A 25893-nucleotide genomic window follows, 5' to 3' on the forward strand; every position below is an offset into this window, starting at 1 on the left:
GAGAAATGATGTTTGCAGCATTTATGAGATTTATGAGATATTTTAGTCCTGACATTTGTAACTTCTTATTTTCATCAGTGAATTCACTGAGATATTATATAATATAGTTAGGCATTTCTAAACAACAAAAAGAGGGTTTTATTTTAAGTACTTGTATAATTTAAGTCTTGTAAAGTTGAGCAGATTTCTAAATTCAGTGGATGGTGTTTTGAAAAATACTACTGACAATTTTTAGCCTATCATAACTGAAACTTCAGGCTTTCTGGCTGTTATTCATTGTTTTTCACATGTGGAAACAATTTTAGCATCCCAGACAGCAGCAGTAATTTTTTTTAGGATGCCTGTAAATTTTAGTGACTGCCAACTATGGGATGCTAATGACAGTTTTCATATAATTATTTTATTCCTTTCCTTCCTCTTTTTTAGACTTTGAAAATTTGTAGTGCTTCCAGACAAAAAAAAAAAAAAAAAAAAAACGTTTAAAAATTCAGATGATTTTTTCTTTCTTACTCAAAGAAATGTAAACTATTTATTTCCATGTTATACAAGCCTTGAAGTAACGTTTCATTACTGGAGGCAATGTGTTTGGGTTTCTAGGAGCCTTTTCAGTAAAGACTGTTGATGTCATAAGTTTACTCTGTCTAAAAAAAAAAATAAAAAATGTTTCCATCCCAAAGATCTAAAAACATAAATTAAAATTTTAGTATCCTCAGTTGTATTTCATATGAAAAAGAAATTAGTTAAAGGATGTCATAAGGGAGAAGAAGACAAGGATAGCTTCAAGAGGGGCTTTGGAAGTAACAATTTCTTGGAACTCGAATCAAACTCAGAAAGAAAGAAACGCTTTGGCCATAATAAAAGATGATGTTCTAAATAAGACCTTGCAAAGAACTGAGTGCAGGCTCTCTATTAGTAACAGGATTTATACAACAGGAGGCACATTGAGCAACAGAACTGGTTTGGTTTGTTTTGCTAGATAGGACACATCTGCAATTCTGTGTGTTGTGATGCTTTGATTACCATCACATAAATGAGTAATACAAAGGAGTAATATCAACAGGGAAATTCTATGTTGCAGGTGTACATTTTAGTAATTTGCATTGCAGAATCAAGATGTCAAAGAGGAGCTGGCTCCATAGACTTAAACACCAGATGGGAAACATCATCTAGATTGGCCTCTCACCCAACAAATCACATAGAGCTTTTGTCCATGCAGCCTTTTGAATGTAACCATAAGTGTTGATGCTTGAATAACAAAAAGAAGATATGGAAGCGTTTCATCACATAGGTACAGTTTGAGTGATAAAAAATTATTTCAGTCCCCTCAAATATTTATCATCCAAAACCTACAAATATTCTTGTTTTAAATGAAATGAGGGAATGTCTTCAGAAAAGATAACATTGTTTGTCAGATCAAGAGGAGTGCTTGTTTCTGAAGTTAAACATTAGGTAACAATAGGACAATTTCAGGACAATTATCAGTCATGTAAAAATAAAAAATCCCAACTGACCAGGTTTCAAAACTAACTGTTTTTGACATGATTACATGTTTAATGAATTATTTTATCATGGTGTTACGTCTCTCACAAAAGTAACTTAGCAGTAAAATCTTTTCTAATGCATTGTACTCAGCAACTTAATGATCAAAGAAAGCAACATTCTCTTTTATAAACTTAATACAGACTCGGGAGAATGATGACAGAACAATGATTTCATTTGGCATGACATCAATGAACACACAAGAGTTTCAGTAAATGTTACCAGTCTGAATGGGACAGGAATGATTACTAACATGGCCATAAGAAATACAATAGCTCAACTGAAGAAAATAATGACATAGAATTAGAATATAGAATAGAAATAATGACATAGGAATAGAAGAATAAGAAAAATCATTATTTAAAAGAGAAATAAATTAAAATAGTTTTGAATTAAATTGTAAACAAAATTATAAAAAATGCATGACTTTTTTCATTTGCAGCTGATGATCAGAGTTTTGCACAGCAGAGCCAAAGGGATCTCCCTGTCTGTCTTGTGTGCAGTCAAACAGCAGGGAAGAAAAGGCAGCAAAATTGCCATCAGCTGGGAGCAAAACCCGCAGTTTGAAAAATTATCGCAACCATAAAAAGAAAGTGAGCAGTGTGGCCTGAAGAGCCCCTATAAGAACATAGACCTTGTCAGAGGAATTGGGAGTTAAAGCTGTTGGCTTCAGAGCATAATAGAGTTTGCTGTAGTTTTTAGTGTAATTTAATGAGAGAATTTCATTATAGCAGTGGTAAACTCCATTGTTCCAGGCAGAGTTGGAAGGATACAAGATACAGGGGAGAGTGAAAAACTACAGAAAGTTGCTTTTTCCTTCTTCTATAGCTAGGACTTTTCAGTGTAAGGAAGTTTTCCATGGCTTTTAAGGGAATGGGCAACTGCTGGAGAGGAAAGGGAGGTTTTGCATTCAGATATGAAAGAGCCTCAGAAACACTGGCTTGCACAGGATAGCATGCCTGAAAGAATAAGGGACACTCTCACCTAAACCTGCCATGGCTGTGATATAGCCATCTCTATGCTATTTTTACTTTACCTTCTTTGTTTCCGTTTGTGAGGTTTAGTGATTTTTTATTTTCCTGTTTCCAATGTCTTTAACTAAATGCCTGCTTATGCTGGCAGAGTGTTGAAAGGTTTTTGTATCATTTAAGGCATAGCAGACTGTCGGGGACAAGAACCGGAGAACTGTGAAAGTTAAAGAGGGGAGAAGTAAGTATCACAGTCAGTAGTTTAATAAGGTAGGTATGAAAAGTCAGTGCTCCCAGAAACAAATAAAGTCACAGATGGGACTCATGTCTATTAAGAGGATGGGAGATCTTAACTTTAACATTTTCCTTGCTTTCGTATTACTGCATCCTCTTCACAGAGGAATGAGAAAAAAAGATAGGGGTTGTGCTGACTCTGGGAAGGGATTAAAGTCAGCTCCAAGTTACTGGTCTTCTGATGGGAAGCCATTTAATTGTACACAGGATCCAGTGAAATACCTCCTGTGTGGGGAAGGAGCTTAAGGTTGCCCCTCTCCATTGTTAAATTAATATAGTAGTGACCTGCAGAGAAAATCCATTTCTGTGGCCATCTTTCAGTCCCTTGAGTATCCTGATTAAATAACTAACTGTATCAAAGCCTCCAGACTAGTTGAGTCACTGCTTGTCTTTAAACTACAGCACTTCTTTCCTTCAAGCATACCGTAATAAAATGGAAATCAATACTCTTAACCTAACTTACCCAAAGTCCTGAAGATATTGATGTCATTTAACAGCTGTAAATGCAAATAAATAAGCAGTATCTAACACTGCTAGTATAAAACAATAACATTTGCTAGGTGCTTATGCTACCCACCAAAGAGCTGTCAATCATGTTTGTTGGGAAGAAGACAATGCTTGGGGCTGCAAAGTGCATTGGCTCCATGGGCAGAAGAGGCCGTCAGGAAAGCTTGTGTTTGCTTGGATGCAGAAATGAAACAAACTTTCAGGAAAGACAAATTTGGACGAATATGGCTGTGGTGCATATCTCAAGTGAAGGAATATAGATTTTGGTTCTTTGTTGGGCTCAGTCTCCATGCACAGGTGAAAATGATTTGCAGAAAAACCTGACTGTTGTATGTTTGAGGAGTGAAACATACCAGGGTTATGGAAATAAACAATAAAAGAATTAATTAATATGTAAAAAGGGAATAAAAATATGGAGAAACAGTATATATTTTTTAAAGTTTGACTTATGGTACTAATCAACGAAGATGAACAAAACAAAGCCCCCTCACATAGGAATAAAAGCATTGTCTTACTATCTGCAATGCAGTCTGCTTGTTGAAGTTTCGTTCTTCTCATCTGTTCTTAAATAAATCAAAGTGCTCCTGTTTTTATGGTTCTTGTGTGGTCACCATGAACCTCTCATAGCAAAGCAGAGTTCATAAATAAGATGAACCATTAATACGGTCCTTTGTTATTTTACTGGCATTTCTAAATAACCTTTAGGAAGAAATATGTTAAAAACAAACTCACATTCTCACATTTTCATTTAGAGTATGTGAACTGGTTTCTAGGGTAAAGGGGCGGTGTGCTCCAGAGCTCCCACTAACCAAACTCAGTCACCACTGGGGGTCCACAGCCCCCACTGGAGCCAGCCTGGTGGGAAAACCCTGCAGTGGGCATGGTTTCAGTATAGGATTCTTACTACTGAGTTTTTTGCTCTGCAGCTCTCCTTTTCTTGGGTTGTGCTGCTTGTTGTTGGAGACATTGCCTTTGACCACTAAGAAATAATTCTCTTAAACCTAAAGAAATTTATTGTTTGCATTATTTAATGGCACACTTGATTTGTGTTTCTTTCAACCTGCATTATTAAATTGAAGGAAAAAATGTAAATAAATAAATAAATAAATAAATAAATAAATAAATAAATAAATAAATAAAAGCACCACAATTCAGTAGACTTTATAAACAAAGAAGACATATCTTTCTCTTTATTCATTGGGAAACTGACACTAGGGACTGATCCTCCAGGCTACAGAGGAGCATTCCAGTATATTTGTGAATGTGCAATCTGCCTTTAAACATAAAAAAATGGAACACAATAATTTACTTTGAGGCAAACACATTTATGATATTATTAATTGAAACTAAGATTAGTATGAGTAGTATCATTCATAAAACTGGATTTTATTTTTTTTTTTTTGAATTGATGTCTAGTTCAAAATTGTATGTAAACATAGAATATGAGTCTCTACGTATTACATGTCCAATAGTAAGTCCTATGAAATGTATTTTCCTTGATTGCATAAATTAGGATGTATGAGATGTACTCACTTTAAACATTGAATTCCCATCTAGTTTGCAGATGTTTTTCTTTCCTTGTTTGGACTATGATTATTAAGTAATAGTCTGAGGCCCATTTTATCTTTCTGCAATACATGATCATATCCAAACAGATACTCCCTGAAGTGTCTGGAGTACAAATCTCATTTTACGTGTATTAAAAACAGTAGGGAATCTCAAATCAGCTCACTAAATAGCTTTCCTGAAACACCTTATTAAGAAAGTGAAAACTAATATAATTGCCATTTTGCTGTTCCAAAAGTGTTAAATCTGGCAGCCACTGAATTCCAAGCTTATTATGTTTGTACATGAAGGACATTTGAAGGTGAAATGAGAATAAACTTAATTTTATTAAAATGTGCATTAAATTGACTAGAATGTGTGTTTCAGGGAGTGGTGTAGCACTTTGCACATGATACTCATGAGAAAATGGGAGAAAAGAAATTGATTAATTAGGCTAAAATGTTTAAGACAAATAAATCTGTAGTTTGATGATTTACAGTTCAAGAAAAACTGTGGTGTACACTTACCAGTTTTAAGATTAATTTCACATACAGCTAGAGTCCTCTTGTAAACAAATCAATGCATTACATTATTATTCACAGATCTGTTCTGTACCTGCTTTTCATTTCATGTCAAGTGATCTGATAGGACAGAGCATTAGAAATACCCTTGGGCCAGTCACTTTATCTCTGTATGCTTATGTTTATCTTCTTTGTAAGTTTTGACAAGGTTTTTCTGTCCTTTTTAAGTGTTTTGAAATCTAGAGAGCAATAACAGTTGTAGCTGTGTGCAGCTGTGGGCTTATGCAGTCTGTACTCTCAGTGTAGTAGTTGAACATTATGGGTATTTTTAAAGAAACATTGTTCACTTTCTTTAAAACTTCCAAGAGTTGTCAGTTTTACAAATGGTATTTTTGCAAGAAAAAGATAACTTTACTGATCATAGGGTGAGAGAGAGGGGGTTGTCCTCATAAGTGCAAGCCAGCAAAAATATTCAATATTCCCTGAATATCAAGGTCTTAATTCTTCATTTGTTCTGACTACAGGAGTTGGAATTAACTTAAATGTTTTAAAGAGTAGGCACGTAAAGTACATACGTGAATATGTGCCAGGACATCTTCAGCTGTAAAATAACAGTTGCTTTTGACAGCTATGTTTGAAGTGTCCACCTGAAAAATTCATGCCAGTTTATTATTGTATTCTGTTCATCTTTCTCTTCCCTTGTTACTATCATAAATCTACCTGGAATGGAAGGCAAAGCCAGAGAAGTTAACGTGTGCAGAATTTATAGCCTAACAATCAGAATTTGCCAAGACTGGACAACATGAAAGTAAATGTGTAAATTAGAATTAGGCTGCGTTTAAAAAAATAAAAAATAAAATTAATAATTCATTTCAGTGTGCCTGTAAGAGGACAGAAGTATCATTTATGAGATCGCTTAAAGGGTGATAGGGGAAGATCTGGGTTTTGTTTGGTATTGCTGCCAAATATAATTCACACTCTTATTTCAACACAGAATTCTTTTAAAAATTAAAGGAATAACCTTGATAATTATTTGGGAAAAAAAAAAAAATACTTTTCTCAAAATACTATTGGTAGATCTGTATGGAGACATGTATTAAGCACTGCCTAATATTGTTGATATTAGTCATCATCATTTTGAAATTGAAATCCACAAGCAACTATAATTCACTTATAAGAAAACTTATGACTAAGAAAATCAGTTACAGAGTACTGAACATAATAGAAAATACTACTGTAATTTGAGCTGCATTTTATTTTCCTGTAAAAAAGTGTCAGCATGAGTGAAGGTTTCTACATAGCATGTAAATAGAGACTGTTCATATGCTGCTGCAGTATAGGTGTGTACAAACATACACACATATGCCCACACAAATACATTGATTTTGTATGAAATCACTCTGTGATTTAAATTCATCAGTAAATGATGTTAATGAAAAACTGAGATGCTCACCAGTTCCTCTGTGCCTTATAGACTAAAGCCTACCCTGAATTAGTCAACAAGCAAAAAATGTCCAATACCAGGATAGTTACATCATCAAATGTGCTAGGCTACAAAGCATGGAAGTCCTTCCCCACTGGACTTTGAAATAAGTTTCTTTTTTTGTCAAACATTTCTTAACTGTATTCCATTATACCTGTCAATCTAGGTCATCAGAAATGGTAAACACTAGCGACCTGTCAGGAAATCTCTCTCTAACATCTGTTCTGGCTTCAATGCTGTGGAGTGCAGGAAAGCACAATTTGGTTTGTAGGAATTACAAAATAAGTAGATTGAAAGGATTCTCCAGCATAATGAAGTATTTATTGTGTTTCTTACCATTTCATGTCTGAAAGAAATAACATAACTTACTAAGTAGTGTTTTTATTATTTTTTTTCATATTTCCTGTACAGTAGCAAATGAAAAATTCATAAAGCTCACTAGAAAAATCTTAAGGGTCGGTGTGCAGGGCACAGTGTATATGTAGGTACATAATGCATAGTGTACTTCAAAATCCATCAGTTTTGTTTTCTATGAATGTTTTATTCTTGAATTCACAAAATCAAATGAAATAGTACCTGCTTGAAAAGTAAGTGTTCTTAAGCGGTATTACTTTTACAAGCAGCAATCTTTTGCCAGAGTTTTTAAGAATGTATCTCAAATATATCTGTGTTTGAATGAACTGTTTCTGTAGTGGAAACCTCACAGTTGGACTGTATTCTGAATGAGTTACTCTATATTTATTCTGAAAGTAGCTTGAAGCCTCAAAGAATAAATTGGAATTACTGTTTTCACTTCAAAACTGTGAAGCCTGAAAGCCCATGAAAAGGTTACAACAAAATTAAGCACAAAATAAATACTTGGTGAATGAATGCAACTTGGAAAGATTTTTACAGTAGCCTCAATGTGCCAGGCAAGATTTGTTTCTGGTATTTTTGTTGTTGTTGTTGTTTTAACTTGCTAATGTTGTTATTGAAATAGTAATTACTTTGCTATTATTGTATTTTACACATGAATTTTTCTTCTCAGTTTGCTTTTTTTCCCCATTTAAGATTCCAGAGGCTTATTTTATTAGAGATCCTCATACTTTCCTCCTTACAAAGGACTTTATTAAGGTATATGTGTTGTTTTTAGTGAAGAAAAAAAAAAAAAAAGCGCTCTCAAGACCTGAACTGCATGTCCTCACAGGTTAACATTTTCACATATAATGCCAGTTACTGGAAATGAGACTGGTTAGTTGGGTAACTGAAGCATGCTTGAAAGCAGAAGCAGAGCTTGTCTACAAAATACTAACACTTGGCTGAGTCTGCAGCCTGGGAGGAGAGCACCGGGTGAATTTTCTGGACTTTTTTCATGGCTGACTTGGGATATGCCTGCACTGTCACAGAGTGTGTTGACCTCTCTCCTTGATGCATATTGCTCATGACAGTCCCTCTCCCTTCCCTGCAGGCCATGGAGGCGCAGATCCAGAACTTTGGACAGACGCCATCACAGTTGCTCATTGAGCCCCATCCACCTCGGAGCTCTGCCATGCACCTGGTGAGACATAGCTGCTAGCTGGGAATTCATTCACTTTGAACCCAAGGATTCTTTATAGGTCTTCAAATACCTGTTTAAGCAACACTTTAATGCCCTCCATTGCCCATACAGCTGTACTTGCTTCTTGTGGCGGAAATAGCTCACAATGCTCTTGCAGAGCAAGGTAGAATTTGAGGATCTTTAGCTTTCTTTAGTACGGACTTTCCTGTTTAATACAGTGTTAAAAGGCCCTATCTTCATAAACATACACTTCATAAATACATATTTACATTCTTATTTCTACAAGTAATGGGAATGACTGCAGGCTTTTCTTACAGTGAGCATGTTTTGTTTTGTTTTGTTTTGTTTTAAAGGAGATATTGTTAGGGAGTGACTTATGAACAATACTTGCTTGACAGAAATGAAGTAATGGAGTTCAGATTGTGCTGGAATCCTCCTGCCCTTGGAAGAATACAATGTATATTTCTAATTTCAATTTGAACTTCAAAATTCATTCCCAACATATTCGCATGTGCTTCATGTGAATAATTATACAAAATAGCCAGACTGAAGGAGACAGATCTTTGCCCCTAAGTGCCTTTGATTAAATGCTTAAAGCTAGATATTTTATTTTAAGCTTTGTAAATGAAGAGTAATACATACAGTAATTTCAATTGTTTCATCAATCTACAGGGAAATCACTCTCTCTGTTTGCAGACTATCATAGTGGGAATTGATCTGGAAATGTTAGCTATATTATTACAATATGTACATGTTAAAAGTGCATTATATTGAATAACAATTTAAAGTGACAAACAAAAAGAAAGGACTATTTGAACTTATAAAAATAATTCTATTTGTTATAACAATGGTTGAAAAACACTAACATTAAAAACAATACTTTATATAATCTCACTTATGATAACAGTGCTACTGTCTGCGAAAAGAACACGTCTCCTGTAGAATCATCAAATTGATTTATAATTGCTTAAAGAATCCCTATGCTTTTCACAGAATTAAAGTGTCTGCTTATGTTTGGAAATGGTGTATTTCATATTGAGAATTCATTAAGAAAAAGTTAAATATCTGAAAAAAAAATCTAAATCTGAAAATTTGAGTCCCTCTTAAAATTTCTTTTTTTCAACCACTGTAGTTTATAGCATTTACACTTATGATTTACCAATAGATGAATTGAGTCTTTTATTTGACTCATATCTCTGTTATATGGATACTAACTGTTGTTTCATTTTATATTCAATTGTATATTAATTAATGCTAACAGTCATTTTGTGTCCTGTAATGGTAACCTGGTGGACCCTTATCATCCCTATTCTCTACTTGTCCTCATGTAATGATCCAATATTAGCTTCTGATCTTGCTCTCCTCCTTCACTAGTGTAGATGCGCAGGTAGCGTTGTTTTCCCTGTATGTGCACATGCTTGCCTACTCGTTTTTTTAACCTCGTTTTCCCTCAGACCTCCTCACTAATTGTGTTATCCCTTCTGTTTTCTTCTGCTCTCTTCTCCTTTCTACTCAACAGTGTTTCCTTCCACAGAGCCCCCTCATGTTTAAAGATCAGATGCAGCAGGATGTCATAATGGTGCTGAAGTTTCCATCAAATTCCCCCGTCACACATGTGGCAGCCAACACACTGCCCCACCTGACCATTCCTGCCGTGGTGACTGTCACCTGCAGCAGGCTGTTTGCAGTCAACCGGTGGCACAACACAGTAGGTAGGTTCTCACAGGTGCCTTTCATTCAAAATGAAAGATCTTACTGCTGCAGCTTTTAATTTTGAGTGGAGGTCAGCTAGATGTGGGTTAATCTCACTCACTTGCCTGTTCACAAATACATAGAAAACTTACTGTTTATTCTGGTTTCTGTCAAATAATCAAAGCTTCTGTTTTCTCTGCTGTCATTCCTAGAAACACTCTCCCTAACAGCAGCACATCACCATGGCAGCTAATCGATTTGTGGTTACATCAGGATCAGCCTTTGATATAATGTTTTTCAGGAGAGTGGTGCTGTTCTTGACACAGTCTATATTAATATGTCCCAGGTTTCAGGAATCCATACTGGCATGCTACAGAGTGTACATCACTGTCTGTTGCTGGAAATACATTTCAGGCCTTTCCCTGGGTCACTGTTAGGTAATGTGGAACCCAAAGCAAGCCTAAGTGGTCAGACACCAAACTATTCTGAAGAGAAGTTTCTTCTCTCCCTCTCAAAAGTCTGTTCACTGGGGTTATCCCAAATTTCCTTTTCAGTCCCTCTGCTCAGCCCTCCATTTGCCCATAGGACTGTATTGTCTCCTCATCTAGAGATGCAAGTGCTGAAGTTGTCCCAGGCATTGCTAGGGTAGGGCCATGATCTGCTGCCTACACAGGAATGAACCAGTTTCATTTTCTAAGGTAGCTTTCTGCTCTGATGGCCCTTATGCTGCAGCACATGGAAACTTTTGAATGCTTCTTACTGCCTGAGAAAAACAAGAAGCTGCCTCATATATAAGAATGTGTCTCAGGAGCTGCTTCAGGAGTTTTGTCAGGATAGAGAAAAAAAAAAATCTGCCCCTCTTCCAGCACAGCAGAACCCCTGGACAGAAGTAAGTCACCATGGAGAGGAAATTGTAAGATTTATCTATTTCCAGTAGAAATAAATGATTGTGACATTATCTAGGGATATCACTGCCTTAAATGTAAGCATCTCAGTAAATAATTGAAGTCAGGTGAAATAGATCCCTCTTTTTTGTACAATACTGGGCAAGGACTGGTGATATTACAAGTCATAATTAGAGGAATGAATGGGAATTCCCTTACAGGGATGCATTAGGGGAACTATCCAGGCAAGTTACTAACACTCTAAATTCTTGAGTAGTAATATAACTTTTAACATGAATTTTATTCTGACTTTTTACATAATTTTAGCATGAATATTAAAATTTTAATTAAAATTAAAATGTATTCAGAATGTTTCTATTTTTTTCCAACAAAGTTTGCATGGTGGTTTAGAGTATACAACAGAAACAGAACAGAAGATGTCTGATTGCCTTTCATAAATCCATGAATTTTTGATAGCTCCACCAGGTGCAACTTCACATTTTAACCATTTCTTTAAAATTAAAATGAAAAACTAAAAAAAAAAAAAAAAAAAAAAAAGAACAAATTTTAACATAGTTGTCCTCAACAGAAGATCTCAAAGTCAAAACTGTTTCAGAGGTACAGAAGCTGTCCACTAGCATTTTAATACTTTTTTGACTAACATTGTTTGTTTAATCCTTAATTAGTTCCCCCCTTTTTTTTCAGGGACACTGCCAAAGTATGCTGTATGCACCATCACTAACATCTCCTCCATTTGAGGAGGCTCATTTAATTCCAATCCACTTTCTCAGACTATTGTGTGAGGGAATGCATAAATTCCTACCCATACTTTACTGTGAGGGAGTCAAGGTCACTGATACTGCAGTACTCTGACTTTCAAGAGTTTCCTTAGCAACCGTTATTTAGGGAAGTCATCTACTTTAGTAGAAGTTGTGTTGGCCTTTGCAATGCATGTGACTTGGGTTTCAGTTTTTCAGATATAATTTGGAAAACATAAATCATATTGAAAAAAATGCAAAATTCGTGTCATGAACTAAATTTCACACTGAAGAAATGAAAAGCTCTGGTATAAATTTAAAAGAGAGGAATACTTTCTGAATATATTGTAATAAGAAGAGACAGGAAAGCAAAGTTGTTTGGAAAATCAAAATTCGTTCTCGTGATGTTCTTAACTTTACATCTCACTTGGCAAAATCTTTTATTTTGCACGAGACTGTTCCAGGATAGGGTATCAGTTTTCTAGTATTACCATAATATTATTTTAATAAGTCACAACTAGCATAAAGGTTAACCTACAGAAATCTATACACAAGCCACTGTTACAGTAAGATGTATTATGTAGAGCTTTATCCTTAAGAGTTTGTATACAAACAAAGGCATTTACAGGCCCATCCCCCAGTAGAATTTGATGAGTCTAAGCAAATACCAGTAAAGATCTGTTCCAAGCTGGTTAGGTTTTGAAGGAAGAGAGAAATGAGGGAAGGAGAAGGGGGAGTTCGAGAAGCAGTATTTTTCAGATCTGGCAATTTTTCCTGCCTTCTCCGGTAATCTATTGCAATAGTAGAAAATACAAATTATTACTGAATACAGAGGTTGTTGGTGGAGAGTTCCTGATGTGTAATATAACACATTTTGCAACTAGTAAAAGTTTTGCTCATGGACAGTTTTGTTCACCCAGAATCAGGAAACCTTACATTTTTCAAACCTATATTAGGGTTTGTCCACTTAAGTGCCCTCACACTGCAATTCTTTCTAACTGGGAATCCAGAGAGGCAGCACTTCACCTCGTCTTCAAACTCATCAGAGATCATTATCTTTGATCTACTGAAAGCAGTAGAGCTAGAAATATGAACTAAACAGCACTAGGACCAAGAACATTACAATTTCAATCATCAGTTTGTACTTGGAATATATTCTCCAGAACTCTGCATCTCTCCTTATGGAGGATATTCTTGTGCAACACGGCAGTTCTTGACAAAAATTTTTGACCTTTGTGACTCATACAACAGAGAAAGTCTTCAGAAGAGCCAGATCAATGCCCTCTTTTCTTGAGAGCACATAACGCTAAATATGTAGCCCCTGATGCATTTATGAAAAGCTTGAGGACTGCAGGACTGCTCAGGATAGAACTAGTAAGAATAATTACAGCAAATTGTACTGTTTACAATTTCCAAAAACAAAAGATAAATCTATGAAAAGGTCCAAGTTTTTGTCACATAGATTTCACTATGTAAGAAACTCATAACAATTTAAACTGGCTATTTTTCTTTTCTGTGCTATTATTAGATCTTACCCAGTGTTCCAATGTAACAAAATGATCTTGGACTATTTTAAATTAGTTATTTCATGAATATTAGTGTCTGAAGAAATGACAATGAAATTAGCATCCATAAACCTAAAGTTTCTATTACATAACCAAAAACAAATCCATATTTCTGTAGCATCGAGGAAGGGAACTTAAAAGATTCATAGAACAAGAAATAGTAAGAAGCTACATATTTATTTGGACATATAATCCCACAATGCAGTTTTAAACCTAGAAAAATCATACAAAAAAAAAAATCAGGCAACAAGATTTCTATGTGCTTTATCATCCTTTCATGTTTAGGCCTTCGGGGAGCCCCAGGATATTCTTTGGATCAAGCCCACCATCTTCCAATTGAAATGGATCCATTGATCGGTATGTCAAGATGAAAATGTAGCAATATATTCAAAAATGGTATTTTCAAGAGTTATTGATTAAGCTATATTTGTATATTATGCTTCATTTAACACAGAAGATAGGAAAATATTTATTCTTGTCAGTCTCAGAAAACTAAAAGCATTAACTATTGATGCTGGATGAATTACATGAGTGCTATTTATTATTAACATCACTAGCAATTGGTATTTATGAAACTACCAATTAAGTCAAATACATTTTCAGCCCATATTTATAATTCTGTTCTCTTATCAGGTCACATTAATAAAATAAAATATGAGGGTCTGGTGGAGTTCACAGATTGTCATTTTTTACAACTACGTATATCAGTGCAGATGTAGACTTATTTATTTCCATTCATTATTGGGATTTTTTTTTAATAGTGATTACTAAATTAATAAAGAAAAAGATCAGATTTTAAATTGTTGTATGATTGTATTTGTTAAATCTAAAAATATTTGAGAAAATTAAATATTTTTAGAAATAAGAAACAGCCAAAATTACTAGTGTTATTAAGAGAAATTACTGGCCTTATAACTGGCAATATTTCTCTTTAATTGGAACTGTTTGCTTTGTCTTTTTTTTCTATTTTTTCCTTTTTTTTTTTTAATAGGCATATCTTTTGAGACAAAAATTGTGGATAGAGAGGCTCTTAGAGCCAATTTTGAAGCATCAGTGAGAAAGAAAAATATATATTTAAACATCTCCAGATGAAAAGTTCCTTTTTCCACCTGTCAGTGTCTGAGGTTGAAAGATTTATATACAAACAAGTAGCTCAGGAGATTTAAATTTCTCCTTCTGTATGCTTCATTTGCTCATAAATAATGACAATGGTTTTCTCTTCAGATTTTCCTCTCAAAAGCTAGGGAACAACCATTGCACCTACCTGTTCTGGAAATCTGAGTAATTTGTTATCTTTCAGTGGATGGCCACAGAGGGTCTGGTAATTTACATTTGTGCTCTTGGAATGTACATAAATATGGCAGTAACTTCTATAAGCATATTTAAAATAGCTGGGGGGGGGGGGGGGGGTTGTCTGTTTGGCTGTTGAGTCTGTTATTTCATGCAATTTTGAGCAATATATGTATCATAACCAAAAACCAAGGATAAAAGAAATTTCAGAGTATTATATGCATAAAGTCATGTTCCTATGGTAGGAGAAAACTCTCTCAGAGTGAGTTTTATCTCAGCTAACTTCAATTATCTGAAGTTGGTTGTCAAGATTCCCCTCCATAGCTACTGTAGGAAGAGAAACTTTCCTCTGGAGTTGTCTAGTACTGGGACAGCTATTACAGCATGAAATGACTTGACATGTGAAATGCTCTCTCTCTCTACAGTGAGTATAGAAGGAGTGTAGGTAATTAACTTAGATTATATACTGAAGTTTTATAAAGCTAAGATCCAGTGAGAAGGAACATACTTTTACTGTATTTCCAATTCCTGCCTGTAGTGTCATGAAAAGCAAAGAGTACTTTAGCCGATTACTCCCAGTCACTCCTAACAGATCCACTTGACATACAGGGTGGTTGGATTCTGTAGGAACCATTCATTTTCCCTTTGTGTTAATTTCCAAGTGGCATTACCTATTTTAACGCTACTGTCCATGGCCTGGCTCCCTGTTTGATGAGTAGACAAGAAGACTGATAAAAACGCACATTGTATTTAAACAGCTTCATTGCCTGAATCCTTATCTTTGTCTTTGATCTGGTTAAGTGTCTGCAGATATAGGGGATATAAGTGTCACACAACACAAGCTGGGGTATTTTCTGTAGACAAGGTACCAAATGACAAGAATTGAGTCTGCTGTATTTTTTGCATTGACTTGGTAATTTAAATGGACTTTCATCACTTTCCTGTTGTTCAATTTGTTTTTGAAGGGTTCTTCATCAGAGCACTTAAAATATTGCCACATATTATGCAGTGAATCAGGCAGTTTATAAGAAATTGTCATCACCTGTAAAATTCTTTGTCTTATTCAAAGGGAAACCAAGAATCTCACAATAATTTTGTATTTCTGACATCCATATAGACAGCTCTAAATGTTCATATTCAAAATGCTTACTCAACAACAAATTCACAGTTCATTGAAAGTTAAATGTATTCATTTTCTCCTGTAAGTGGATGACAGGAAGGTGTTCAAATGGCTTGCTTGTAAAATGTGTTTTGCATTTCGTTACAGCCAATAACTCTGGTGTGAACAAACGGCAGATCACAGACCTGGTGGATCAGAGCATCCAGATCAATGCACATTGCTTCGTGGTCACAGCAGATAATCGCTACATTCTTATCTGTGGTTTCTGGGACAAGAGTTTTCGAGTTTATTCTACAGAAACAGGTGACCCTAAATACAACCACCTTTTTCTTCTTAGGTCACAAAGTGGAGGGTTGTCATAATACTACCATATCTAATACCTGTGCTTACTCCTCAATAAATGATGAAGGGCAGTTTGTTAATCCTTCATTATTATCTGAACATAATAGCTTTAGGATGCTATTGTTCCTTTTAAGAGAAAAGGTTTAATAGGGAACAGAAAGGCATGCAGTTCTCTAAGTAGAAACTTTTCAAACCCTGGTTATATTCAAATGCACTGATTATATCAAAAGGATCAACCAAAACTTTAGTTACAATATTTTAATGGCTGCATTAGCTTCACCTCTATTTATTTTATTCCCTAAGAAAGGAATTTGCATAGCCTTCACTGGGAGTTGATATTTTGTTTTGTTGTCTGATAGCTTAGCCTAATATTCAATATATTGCTAAAAACTGGTTTCAATATAGGAAAGAAAGAGATAATGATGGAAAAGTTCATATACTGTCTTATTCATTCATGAAGCTTACAATAATATGCTAATGCAATTGCTTAAATACTGATGGAGCAGTAACTCCACTTAATATTCAGTGACTGCAGCACTGACTTGATTTTCAGAGATAATGCTGAGACAGTGGATTGACACAGGGCACAGACCTCAAAAAGAATTGAAAAAGAGAAAAAAAATAAGTTTTCTTGTTTTAAGAATAATTTTTTTGAATTTTTAATCTTGTTGTAACATGTAGTGAACTCTAAGAGATATGAGGCAAAAATTAAATTTGAACTGAATTTTTATTAATAAATGAGTTATGCAAAAATGCAAATGTTTAGAAAACCTGAATTTTTATCACTTTGCATTCTCACCAGGAAAATTAACTCAGATTGTGTTCGGCCACTGGGATGTCGTTACTTGCCTTGCCAGATCAGAGTCCTATATTGGTGGTGATTGCTACATCGTGTCTGGGTCTCGAGATGCTACCTTGCTGCTTTGGTACTGGAGTGGCCGACATCATATTATAGGTGACAATCCAAATAGCAGTAAGTACATACTGCAAAAAACTCCTTCTTGAGAGCTCCTCTGCCATGCCTATTCATTTTTAGAATTCCTTCTGTTAAGTTCAAAATATACTACCAAACAAATCAACTACTTCACTTACAGGTTGAAAGTTGGAATAAGAGTGCCACATGCTAAGCAATTCATAGAGTACTAGCCAAAACAAATGTTTAAACAGTTTGTGTGTGGTGACAGATAATAATATAAAAGTAATTGTTCAATTCATAATTGCTCATCACTTATAGCATCATTTCATCATGAACTAGAACAAGATGGTTATGGCCTTTAAGTGACAATGTATATCACTATATTTTGATTTTTCTTTCACCAGAAATACTTCTTTGGCATTTTAATGCATTCCTTTTGTACTACAGCATGCTATATCAGCTGTTTGCCTTTTCAAAAAAGGAATGTCTCACATACCTTGGAATTAAATGAGTCTTTTTGAGAAAGGTATTTCTATAGTAAGCAAATCTTTGAAGAAGCAATGTGATTGAATAAAAATAGAAAAGCAATGAAATGTTGGAAAGAGTTTGCATTTCATTTGCAGGGGACTAATTGTGCTTTGCAGAGTGAATGGAACACAGTAATAATGATATTAAGTCATACAGGATACTTAGAGATGCATATTTAGAAGGCCACTTACAGAAGTGCACTACTAATTTATACGGAGCCTTCATCCAAGCCAGAAATGTAACCACAGTTAAAGACAAAAGCACCTGTTGTCCTGTCATGTACAACACCAAATTCATCCACAATTTTCATTTAAATCAGAGTTTCTGAATTCTAACGATTATTTTCAGCACAATGATATTGCCTCTTTGATAAGCATAGAAGAATCCATCACAATCATTTTTGATCTCTGGTTCAAGTACTGACTGGAGGCAGTTTTAGACCTGTCAGTTACAGACATCTAAGGGAAAGTATTTCTTCACCTGAATATTTCATGGAAAGTTTTTATTTATTTGTGATAAAATAATTATTTTGTTAATTTGGCAGCAGCATTTTTATTTCTTATCTTTTCATTTTCTCCTATTTATCTGTAACCAGAACAAAAGAGAGACAAATAAATGGCTTGCTTTCTCACTTGACTTTCTTTTGCTTTTATAACAGCAAGAAAATGGAGGCAAAAAATATATAAATTTTTGTTGCCATAAAAAAATATTTAACATATGCACGTTCCAGGGCTTATTTAGCATTTAATTCTCAGACAGAGAGAAATTAAGTCTGAAAAGGAATTTCATTTCAATGCACTCTGTTTAGCTTGATGCCATTTTGCTTATTTGAATGCCTGTGTGAATCATATCAAGTATTAGTAATTTCTGTAGTAAGAGTCAGAAGAAAAATAAAAAAAAGCTTTCTCCTTTCATTGAAGAAAATATGCAAGACTTCTTCTTTGCCTCCTTTTATCATGTGGGGCTGAGACAGCCTTGCCATTAGCATCTCCCTACTAGATGATACAAATCTCTCCACTTTTTTTTTTGCATATTATTTTATTTCAGATACCTTTTTGTCATGGTGAACATACCTGAATATGAGAAGGTGATACATTCTGGAATCTCAAGTTTAATATCTTAATGGAGTAGCTTTGGAAGTGATTTAAAGAACCTGTAATTTTATGAAAAGAAAGAATAATCAGTCAGCTGACAGAAGTTAGTGAAAACAAAGCCAATTGTATGTTTTGCTCCCTATCACTATGTCTCTATGGGTAATATACTTTTTCTGACAAAAAGGACTTATACCCAGATTCATGGGAGCCTACGCTGCAGGTAGTCATGTCCAAGGAAATGTAATCTCACAAGCGCAGGTATCAGCACTCGTGAATATTTAACAGCCAAGTTTGTTGTGATAACTTCCAAATATATCAATTAGATTACTTACTACTAGTGTTGAAAACATGTTAGACTCATGAAGAATAGGGTTTTCAACACTGTTATTGCTATCTACACTCATAGGATTAAAATTAACATGGATATGTACTAGTACTGTAGTATAACCAGAACTTCATGTGTTGTAAACATATCCTTATCAATAGACATTTAGACTTTTCATGAGCATACACTAGTAAGATCACAGTAGTGATTATATGCATGAAGGGCCTTCTGCCTTTTAAAACTTCTACAGTTGTTAAATCTTTCTGCTGAAGACTACCAAGCTCTGTTCCATACCATGACCAGAAACGATAGCTTGTTGTACGACTGATTACCCATATAAAGCCTCATCTAGTGAAAGATGTTCCTACCCACGGCAGGGGGCAAGGCCTAGATGACCTTTAAAAGTCCCTTCCAATCCAAACCATTATATGATTCTATTATATTAATTTTTAGGAGTGAAGCATTCTCAACAATCCTTTCAAAGATAGGTTTAAAGTTTTTCTTAGGTCAAGCCACAGAAGTAGTTTTATAAAGAAACATTTTCTAATCTATTCTTCTTCAGTATTTACTGGTAGAAGATTAGGACTTATCTTGTAGGAAAAATGAAAGTGAGATGTTCACTTGAGGTCAAATCCAATTAGTTAACATCTTTAGAATGAATTTCCAGAAAGATGTAGATGATATTTTCAGGGGAAAAAAAAAAAAAAAAGGAAGGATTAGTTTCATAAAAGCTGTCATCTGGAGACACAGATAAGCTATTTTATATCACAGACTGTAGAAGGTGGAGAATTCAAAGAAAAATGTCAGGTATAGTAATTATCTGGGTTAGGTGCTTGACTCTATAATGATCTTTTAAGCTGAAAGACAGTTAATTATCGATTTCAGCTCCAATGCATCCAATTACTAAAAGGAACTTTAGTTGTTTCAGAAAATGTTGGGGGATTGGTGGGGGAGAAGCAATCCCCCAGTCCTAAGTGGTTTATATAGTTTAACATTCGTATGGAAAATATATGTACTATTTCAGTAGAAAACCTAGCTATCACAATCGTTTATTGTGGAACACCCTGGGGCAAAAAATAGTCAGAATAAACTCCTTGACAATTCTGCTAAAATTCCATACTCCACAATCCATGAGTTTGATTCATTCTGTACTAAACAACACATACGTCAAGAACCCAACCTGCTGGACTCACATAGAGCTCTCTGGGGAACAACCTGTGCTGGCTTGTGTTCAGAGGGTGACCCAAGCTGTGCCTGTGGGGAATACAGAACCAGCTCTGATTTAAAGAGGAGAATAGAGAAAAACTATTGTTTGGATGAGACCCTTGCAAGTGGCTGCTCCAGCTCAGTTGTTGGAAACTTGTCTATGAGAGCATGGTGGGCTTCCTTATAATTTTAATAGATTTTTTTTTCTAATCAATGCTTTTATTAAGTTATCACTTTTCTTCTCCTACACTATATATCAGAAAGGAGTTTCTGGTTCAGTTTACACTTGTCATACTTATTTTACAGACTGTGAGAAGGGTGAAATTTTGGCAGATTTTAAATACAATGTTTTCCATGAATTAGCTTTCAAAAATAGTCTGCATAATAACCTTATGGTTAGAATGTTTGTCCAGGAAGTGAGAGACTAAGTTCTTAGCCTCCAGAGACTGGGGGAATTCAAACCCACATTCCCATATTCACAAGCATATGCTGACTATCAGGCTATAAATTAATGTGGGAGGGGGCCCCTGTGAACCTTCAGCTTTGATAGAAAACAAATTTTTTTTATCTACTTATGTTTATGGATGTTCTATGACATAAAATTTGGATGAAAATATAGATAAATCAAGAAATCATGAACCAAAACTGCATACCTTCAATAACTGTGTAGGGTGAATCTTCCTAGTTGTCCTTTCTCTGGTCCAACCAAAATTGGCTTCATGGCTATATAATAGCTAAGCACCAATAGCAGTGATAGAAAATGTCATTTTATATCATAGACTAGAGGCTGGTGCCTGGAGATGCTCCCAGAAAGATATGGCATGAATTCCCTTAGAATGAGGGGGAGCTGAATGCAGTTTTTTTATGTTTTTACATATGTTTAAGCCTCCTCTTATTTCTTTAGTGTTGCTTAGGTAAGTACCACCACCAGGACAAACACTGAATTGAATGAAGCTTAGTCATCCTGCCAGGGTCAGATAACAACTCTCTAAGCCAAAACTGGCCATCTGAAATAGGTAATCTGAATCTGCACCTTATTAAGTTGTTGATAATATACATCTGCTGCAGTTGAGAGAAGAGTGAAAGGAATCTGCTTTCTCTTAGGAAGACACGGCACATACAAAGGACATCGTTTACTTATTTTAATTCTTTTAAGTGATCTGGAAAATGTAAATCTTTGCAGTTCTAAGAAATTGAATAGAAAAATTATTGGTATGTAGTTTGATGATTTGTGTTTTGATTTTTTTTTCTCTTGTGATATGTAGGGATTTGTTTTAGCTGAATGCTAATTTGTATACAAATTTCTTCTCACATAGCGACTGTATTAGTCATCATAAAAAGGAGCAAAGAGAATACATGATATGCCCTGGAGTTCAACATGTATCGTTATAGTTGTTTTATTTTTATACTTTATGATTGCTTTATTGAATGTCTCTTTGAAACAAGTGACATTAAAAATGAGAATTATCTCAGAGTCTTTGAACAGATACCAAAGTAGATGACAGAATTGCAGAAAAGTGAGGGACAGATGCTTTCATCTGAAACAGACACAAATTCAGAAACTAATTTGGAAGTGATAAAAATTAATTTGCACACTTTAATTGGAATCAGACTTCTGCATGAAAGAAAAGAAGGAGGGTAGGCAGCTTGTGCTAAAAGTTGATTGAATTTTTTGTCAGGTAAGTATGTTGGACTTGGCCGCTTATCCTCTTGAGCCTCTCTGTGCAATATATTACATTCACCCTCTGACTGGTGTTCTTTAAAAGGATCAATGCTATTCCTGTTGTGTCCCTAGAGCCTGAAATTTTATTGATCTTGGGACTTGACATTTCTCATTACCTATTGTAGCTTCTAAGAGGATGGTCGCAAGAGGTGTGAGAGTTAACCCTCCTTTTTCTATCTGGAGCTGTGCTAACCATAGTAAAATACTCTCTCTCAGCCCAAAGCTTGGTTTGCACAGAATTATAACATAGTCCTCAGAGGTGCTAACTATCCATCCTCTCCTAGGAAATGTATTTGTGTATATCTGAAAGGAAGGGTAAGTGTTCCAAATAAGGATCTATGTCAAGTTAGCTTGTGTGTTTTTTTTGTTTTTTTATTTTTTTAATCTATCACAAAGAATACTGTTTTTTTGTTCATTTTAGACATATAATACAGTTATAACAATTTAAAATTGTGGATACTGAAGATTTTGTGAGCTTGTATCTTGAAAGAGTATTTATTTCAAACTCTGAATATTCAATGTATTATTTTATATCCCTCCACATATATACCCTGTAGCATCGACTAGTTTAACCTTGACAGGTCAGCAGTTTAAAAATAGCCATCAATAGGCATCAATAGCCATTGGTCTTTTGTACCAAGTGGGCTGGATAGCTGTCTAAAGGTCCTGCTCAAGGATATTAGCACACATGCAATCTGCTTTACATGTTTAAAGAGTTACTACAACACTTGTCTGTGCAATTTAGGTGTGAATTTTAAAAATACAGTATCTTGGCACGATTTTGCCAAAGTAGAAGCTCTTTGAAAAGTAGTGCATAATTTGTACTGGCACTGTCTCTACTCTGCTAGCCAAAGACATCTCTCCTAAGACTGCTACGCAAAGGCAAATAAGCCAATTATACATCTGAACCAATGCAGTTATATTTAGCATTTTATCAACAGGTGTCTGTGCCCATGTTTTGCTACATACCCCATGGGAGCAGTATAGCACAGGGCAGATCAGTGACTTGCCAAAAATCTTGAACCAATATAGTGGAAGAAATTGGGAACTTGCAAAATCTTACTCTTCTCTCATCCACTGCACCACTCCCCATTTGGGGTCAGGATAGCTGCAGGATACCTAAAAGTCCACTCACCTTGGTCAATTGTTTGTAAATATATAAAATGCTACTGACATTCCTCAGCAAATAAGCCAACGCTGCCAGAGGTAAGAATATTTTGAATATATGAATATTTTTCTCTCAGCAAACTTTCTTTAAAAACATCGCTCCCTTGCATTGTGGACATTTTTGTTGACTATTTCCTATTTTGAAGTCTTATTTATTGGATGTAGCTTTATCTTTTCACCAAATCCCGTGCCTGTTTTTTTTTTATGACAGTAAAAATTCAAGTACTAGATTATTACACACTTCCATGAAAGTCATAGTATTTTCTAAGATTGTGTTTTCTGAAGAGTATCCCCTCAAAAGTGTTAACAGAAAAACAAACAAACAAACAAAAACCAACCTTGTATCATAAGGATTTTATTTTCAACAAATAATTCAGTTATAACCTTGTACTTTCTTCCATGAAAGTCAGAGATCAAATGGAAGCTGGAATTTACGTTGTGGTCTCATATTTCTTTAAGTAGAAGCCGCTCTTATGTGTTCCCATGGCAAACAGTACATAATTCCTGGAAATGTACAATATGATAAAAAAAATGATGACACTGTCCATTGCTTTTTCCCTTTTCCCTTTTCCCTTTTCCTTACCTTGTGAAAGTGCTGTTACATTGTAATACTTTACAATGGTATTAAACATGTTTTTCAGAGAGAAGGAAAGACTTAAAAGTATTTTATTTTGGACTTTGTAGAAGAATTTGCTTGTTTAGAAATACATCACAGATATGTTTTTTCCTTCTGCCATCTAGTAATTTGGTTCAGAGCTGCTCCTTTGGGGAAATTACAGGGGATTTACAGTGATGGTGTTTCAGTTCATAGGTAGGATGTTTTCACCTGCAATTCCCTCAGAGCTACATCCTCTGACCTCTGGCTGCATCTATCAGATATGATGTGACAGTGACAGAATATTTTGCTAGATTTTGAATGATTCCTGGAGTTCACATCTTCTGTCCTTAGCAATAAAATGTAATGTGATTGAGGTTCACTCCCCCATGCCACAGCTTTTCCTATAGAAAGCATCATTGAATATTTTTTTCTTTGAGTTCTAAAGGGAAAAATCCTATTTTCAATTAGTGTCTGACTATTAAAAAATAATGATTTTATGCTATTATTAATTTGTATTTACTGAAAACCACAACTTTAGATAAGGGCAGTTTTTTCTTGTAAGTATTTCTGTTTGTAAGATAAAATGTCAATTAATGTGCTAATTTTTCAGATTCTGCCATTCTACAGTTCCATGATTTTATAGTATTTTCTGAGGAAAGGATGAGGAAAATGTTCCTCTGAAAGTAGTATTTCCTTTTCTGCTTAAAAGTCTCTAACAGTCAACTAATTTCATTCACTGTTACTGGCAGACTGATGTGTGCATTTCTGTAATCAGAAATAAGGCCAAGGAAAACTTCAGCATAATTCCTTTTGATTCCTGGAAGATATACAGAAGAAAAAAGAAAAGAATGGGAAAATTCTAAAGATAGCTTTAGACATATATATGTGTGTGTGTGTGTATGTTTGCGTGTACGTGTATATGTATACATGTATATATATATATACACTTTTCTATTAGGCCATTGGAGAAAAGAATACCTTAGAAGGAGACAGAGGATTCTGAATAGCAGCACTGATTCAGAAATTATAGGAATCTAAGCCTCAAAATATAGCCATCTTTGATCATACATACCTAATGTCTTTCTCTGTTTCTTCCAAAATCCATCCTTCAATACCAGTAAAGTTTTGATCAATTTACATCTTCAATTTCCAGATCAGAAAGATTTTTTTCTTTTGAGGTAAATTGAAGACTGAGAAACTAGGATTTACCAAGGTACCTATTTTCATCAGAGATAGCAAAATTGTTGATGTGTCTGTACAAAGCAATGATAAGACCAAGTAGATTGACCTATCCTGTATTATTGGATACAAAAATGAAGTCTGTAAATCTATGTTTGGTAGTTCTCAATTGCTTCAGAAAGTGATTGTAAAACACATAGGACTATTAATTAAAATTTTGATAACAGAAGTGTTTAGTGTTGACTATTTCTTAGTCAAGAAATACTGTAGATGAATCTACAGATGAATTGTAAAATTTCAAGAACTATTATATACAATTCTGGCTACCCACATGTTAAGAAAAAACTCAGAATGCTACAGGAGCTTAAGTGGGTAACTGCAAAGACTAAAAAGAGACAAGCCTGTCACTTCAAAGAAGTTTATAAGAGTGGTGTTTTTTTTAATAAAGTCAAAAGGAAGGGCTAGGAGGGCTGGTTTCTTCTATAAGAATGAGTGGAGAAAACATAAGCGAGAGGGAAGACCTGAAGCTAAAGGACAGTGCTGACATAAGAACAAAGAGATATAAGGTATGCAAGAATAGATTCACACTGACAATCAGAATATTTCTGTCCTTCACAGTAGGAAAGTTCTGGAATATCCTTCCAAGTCACATAGCCAGCTAGCTGTTTCATTAATTTATTAACAGGTTTATATAGTGTGAGTATCTGCAATAAAAAAGACTAAATTCTTTGACCCACAAAATTCTACTCAAGACCCTTTCCTAAAGTATATCTTTCAGAAACCCTTGCACTATCGTTTAGATACTCCAGTAGCTCCCTTGTTAATTTGTTTTAGTGTTTAACTGTTTTTGCAGGTAGGAAACTGCATTTTATAGCAGGGTTGAAATATGTGCAGCCATTCACCCACTGGACCCTGTTGTGCTATTAACTGTAAGATAAATTTCTGAGCTATTGGACATCTTTTACGCCTTTAACTCCCTGGCTATGGCAATCAAGTCACTGCTCTGCTGCCTGTGCAGTGAAGAGAGAAAACACTTTAAACTCTGTGCAACCTCCTATCCTACTCTCTATATCAGTTGTGTGACCTTTATTGGAGCTCATTTCTGAAAATGT

The 25893-nt window shown here is 34.9% G+C and overlaps 1 protein-coding gene across 13 annotated transcripts in view; it reads left to right on the forward strand.

Moving 5' to 3' along the window:
* The window catches only part of NBEA (neurobeachin), a 509325-nt gene that overhangs the window by 473082 nt on the left and 10350 nt on the right, over nucleotides 1-25893 (forward strand). For 6 of the 13 annotated variants that reach the window (XM_068672960.1, XM_068672964.1, XM_068672989.1 and 3 more), the window contains 6 exons: nucleotides 7908-7970; nucleotides 8305-8394; nucleotides 9914-10106; nucleotides 13579-13650; nucleotides 15851-16006; nucleotides 16848-17018. In XM_068672960.1, coding sequence (XP_068529061.1) covers nucleotides 7908-7970; nucleotides 8305-8394; nucleotides 9914-10106; nucleotides 13579-13650; nucleotides 15851-16006; nucleotides 16848-17018 — 745 coding nt within the window. The remainder of the gene's footprint in view (nucleotides 1-7907; nucleotides 7971-8304; nucleotides 8395-9913; nucleotides 10107-13578; nucleotides 13651-15850; nucleotides 16007-16847; nucleotides 17019-25893) is intronic. The other 7 variants (XM_068672969.1, XM_068672996.1, XM_068673006.1 and 4 more) reach the window with 3 other exon arrangements.

This window comes from Anas acuta, chromosome 1, assembly GCF_963932015.1.
Source record: "Anas acuta chromosome 1, bAnaAcu1.1, whole genome shotgun sequence".
Classification (NCBI taxonomy): domain Eukaryota; kingdom Metazoa; phylum Chordata; class Aves; order Anseriformes; family Anatidae; genus Anas; species Anas acuta.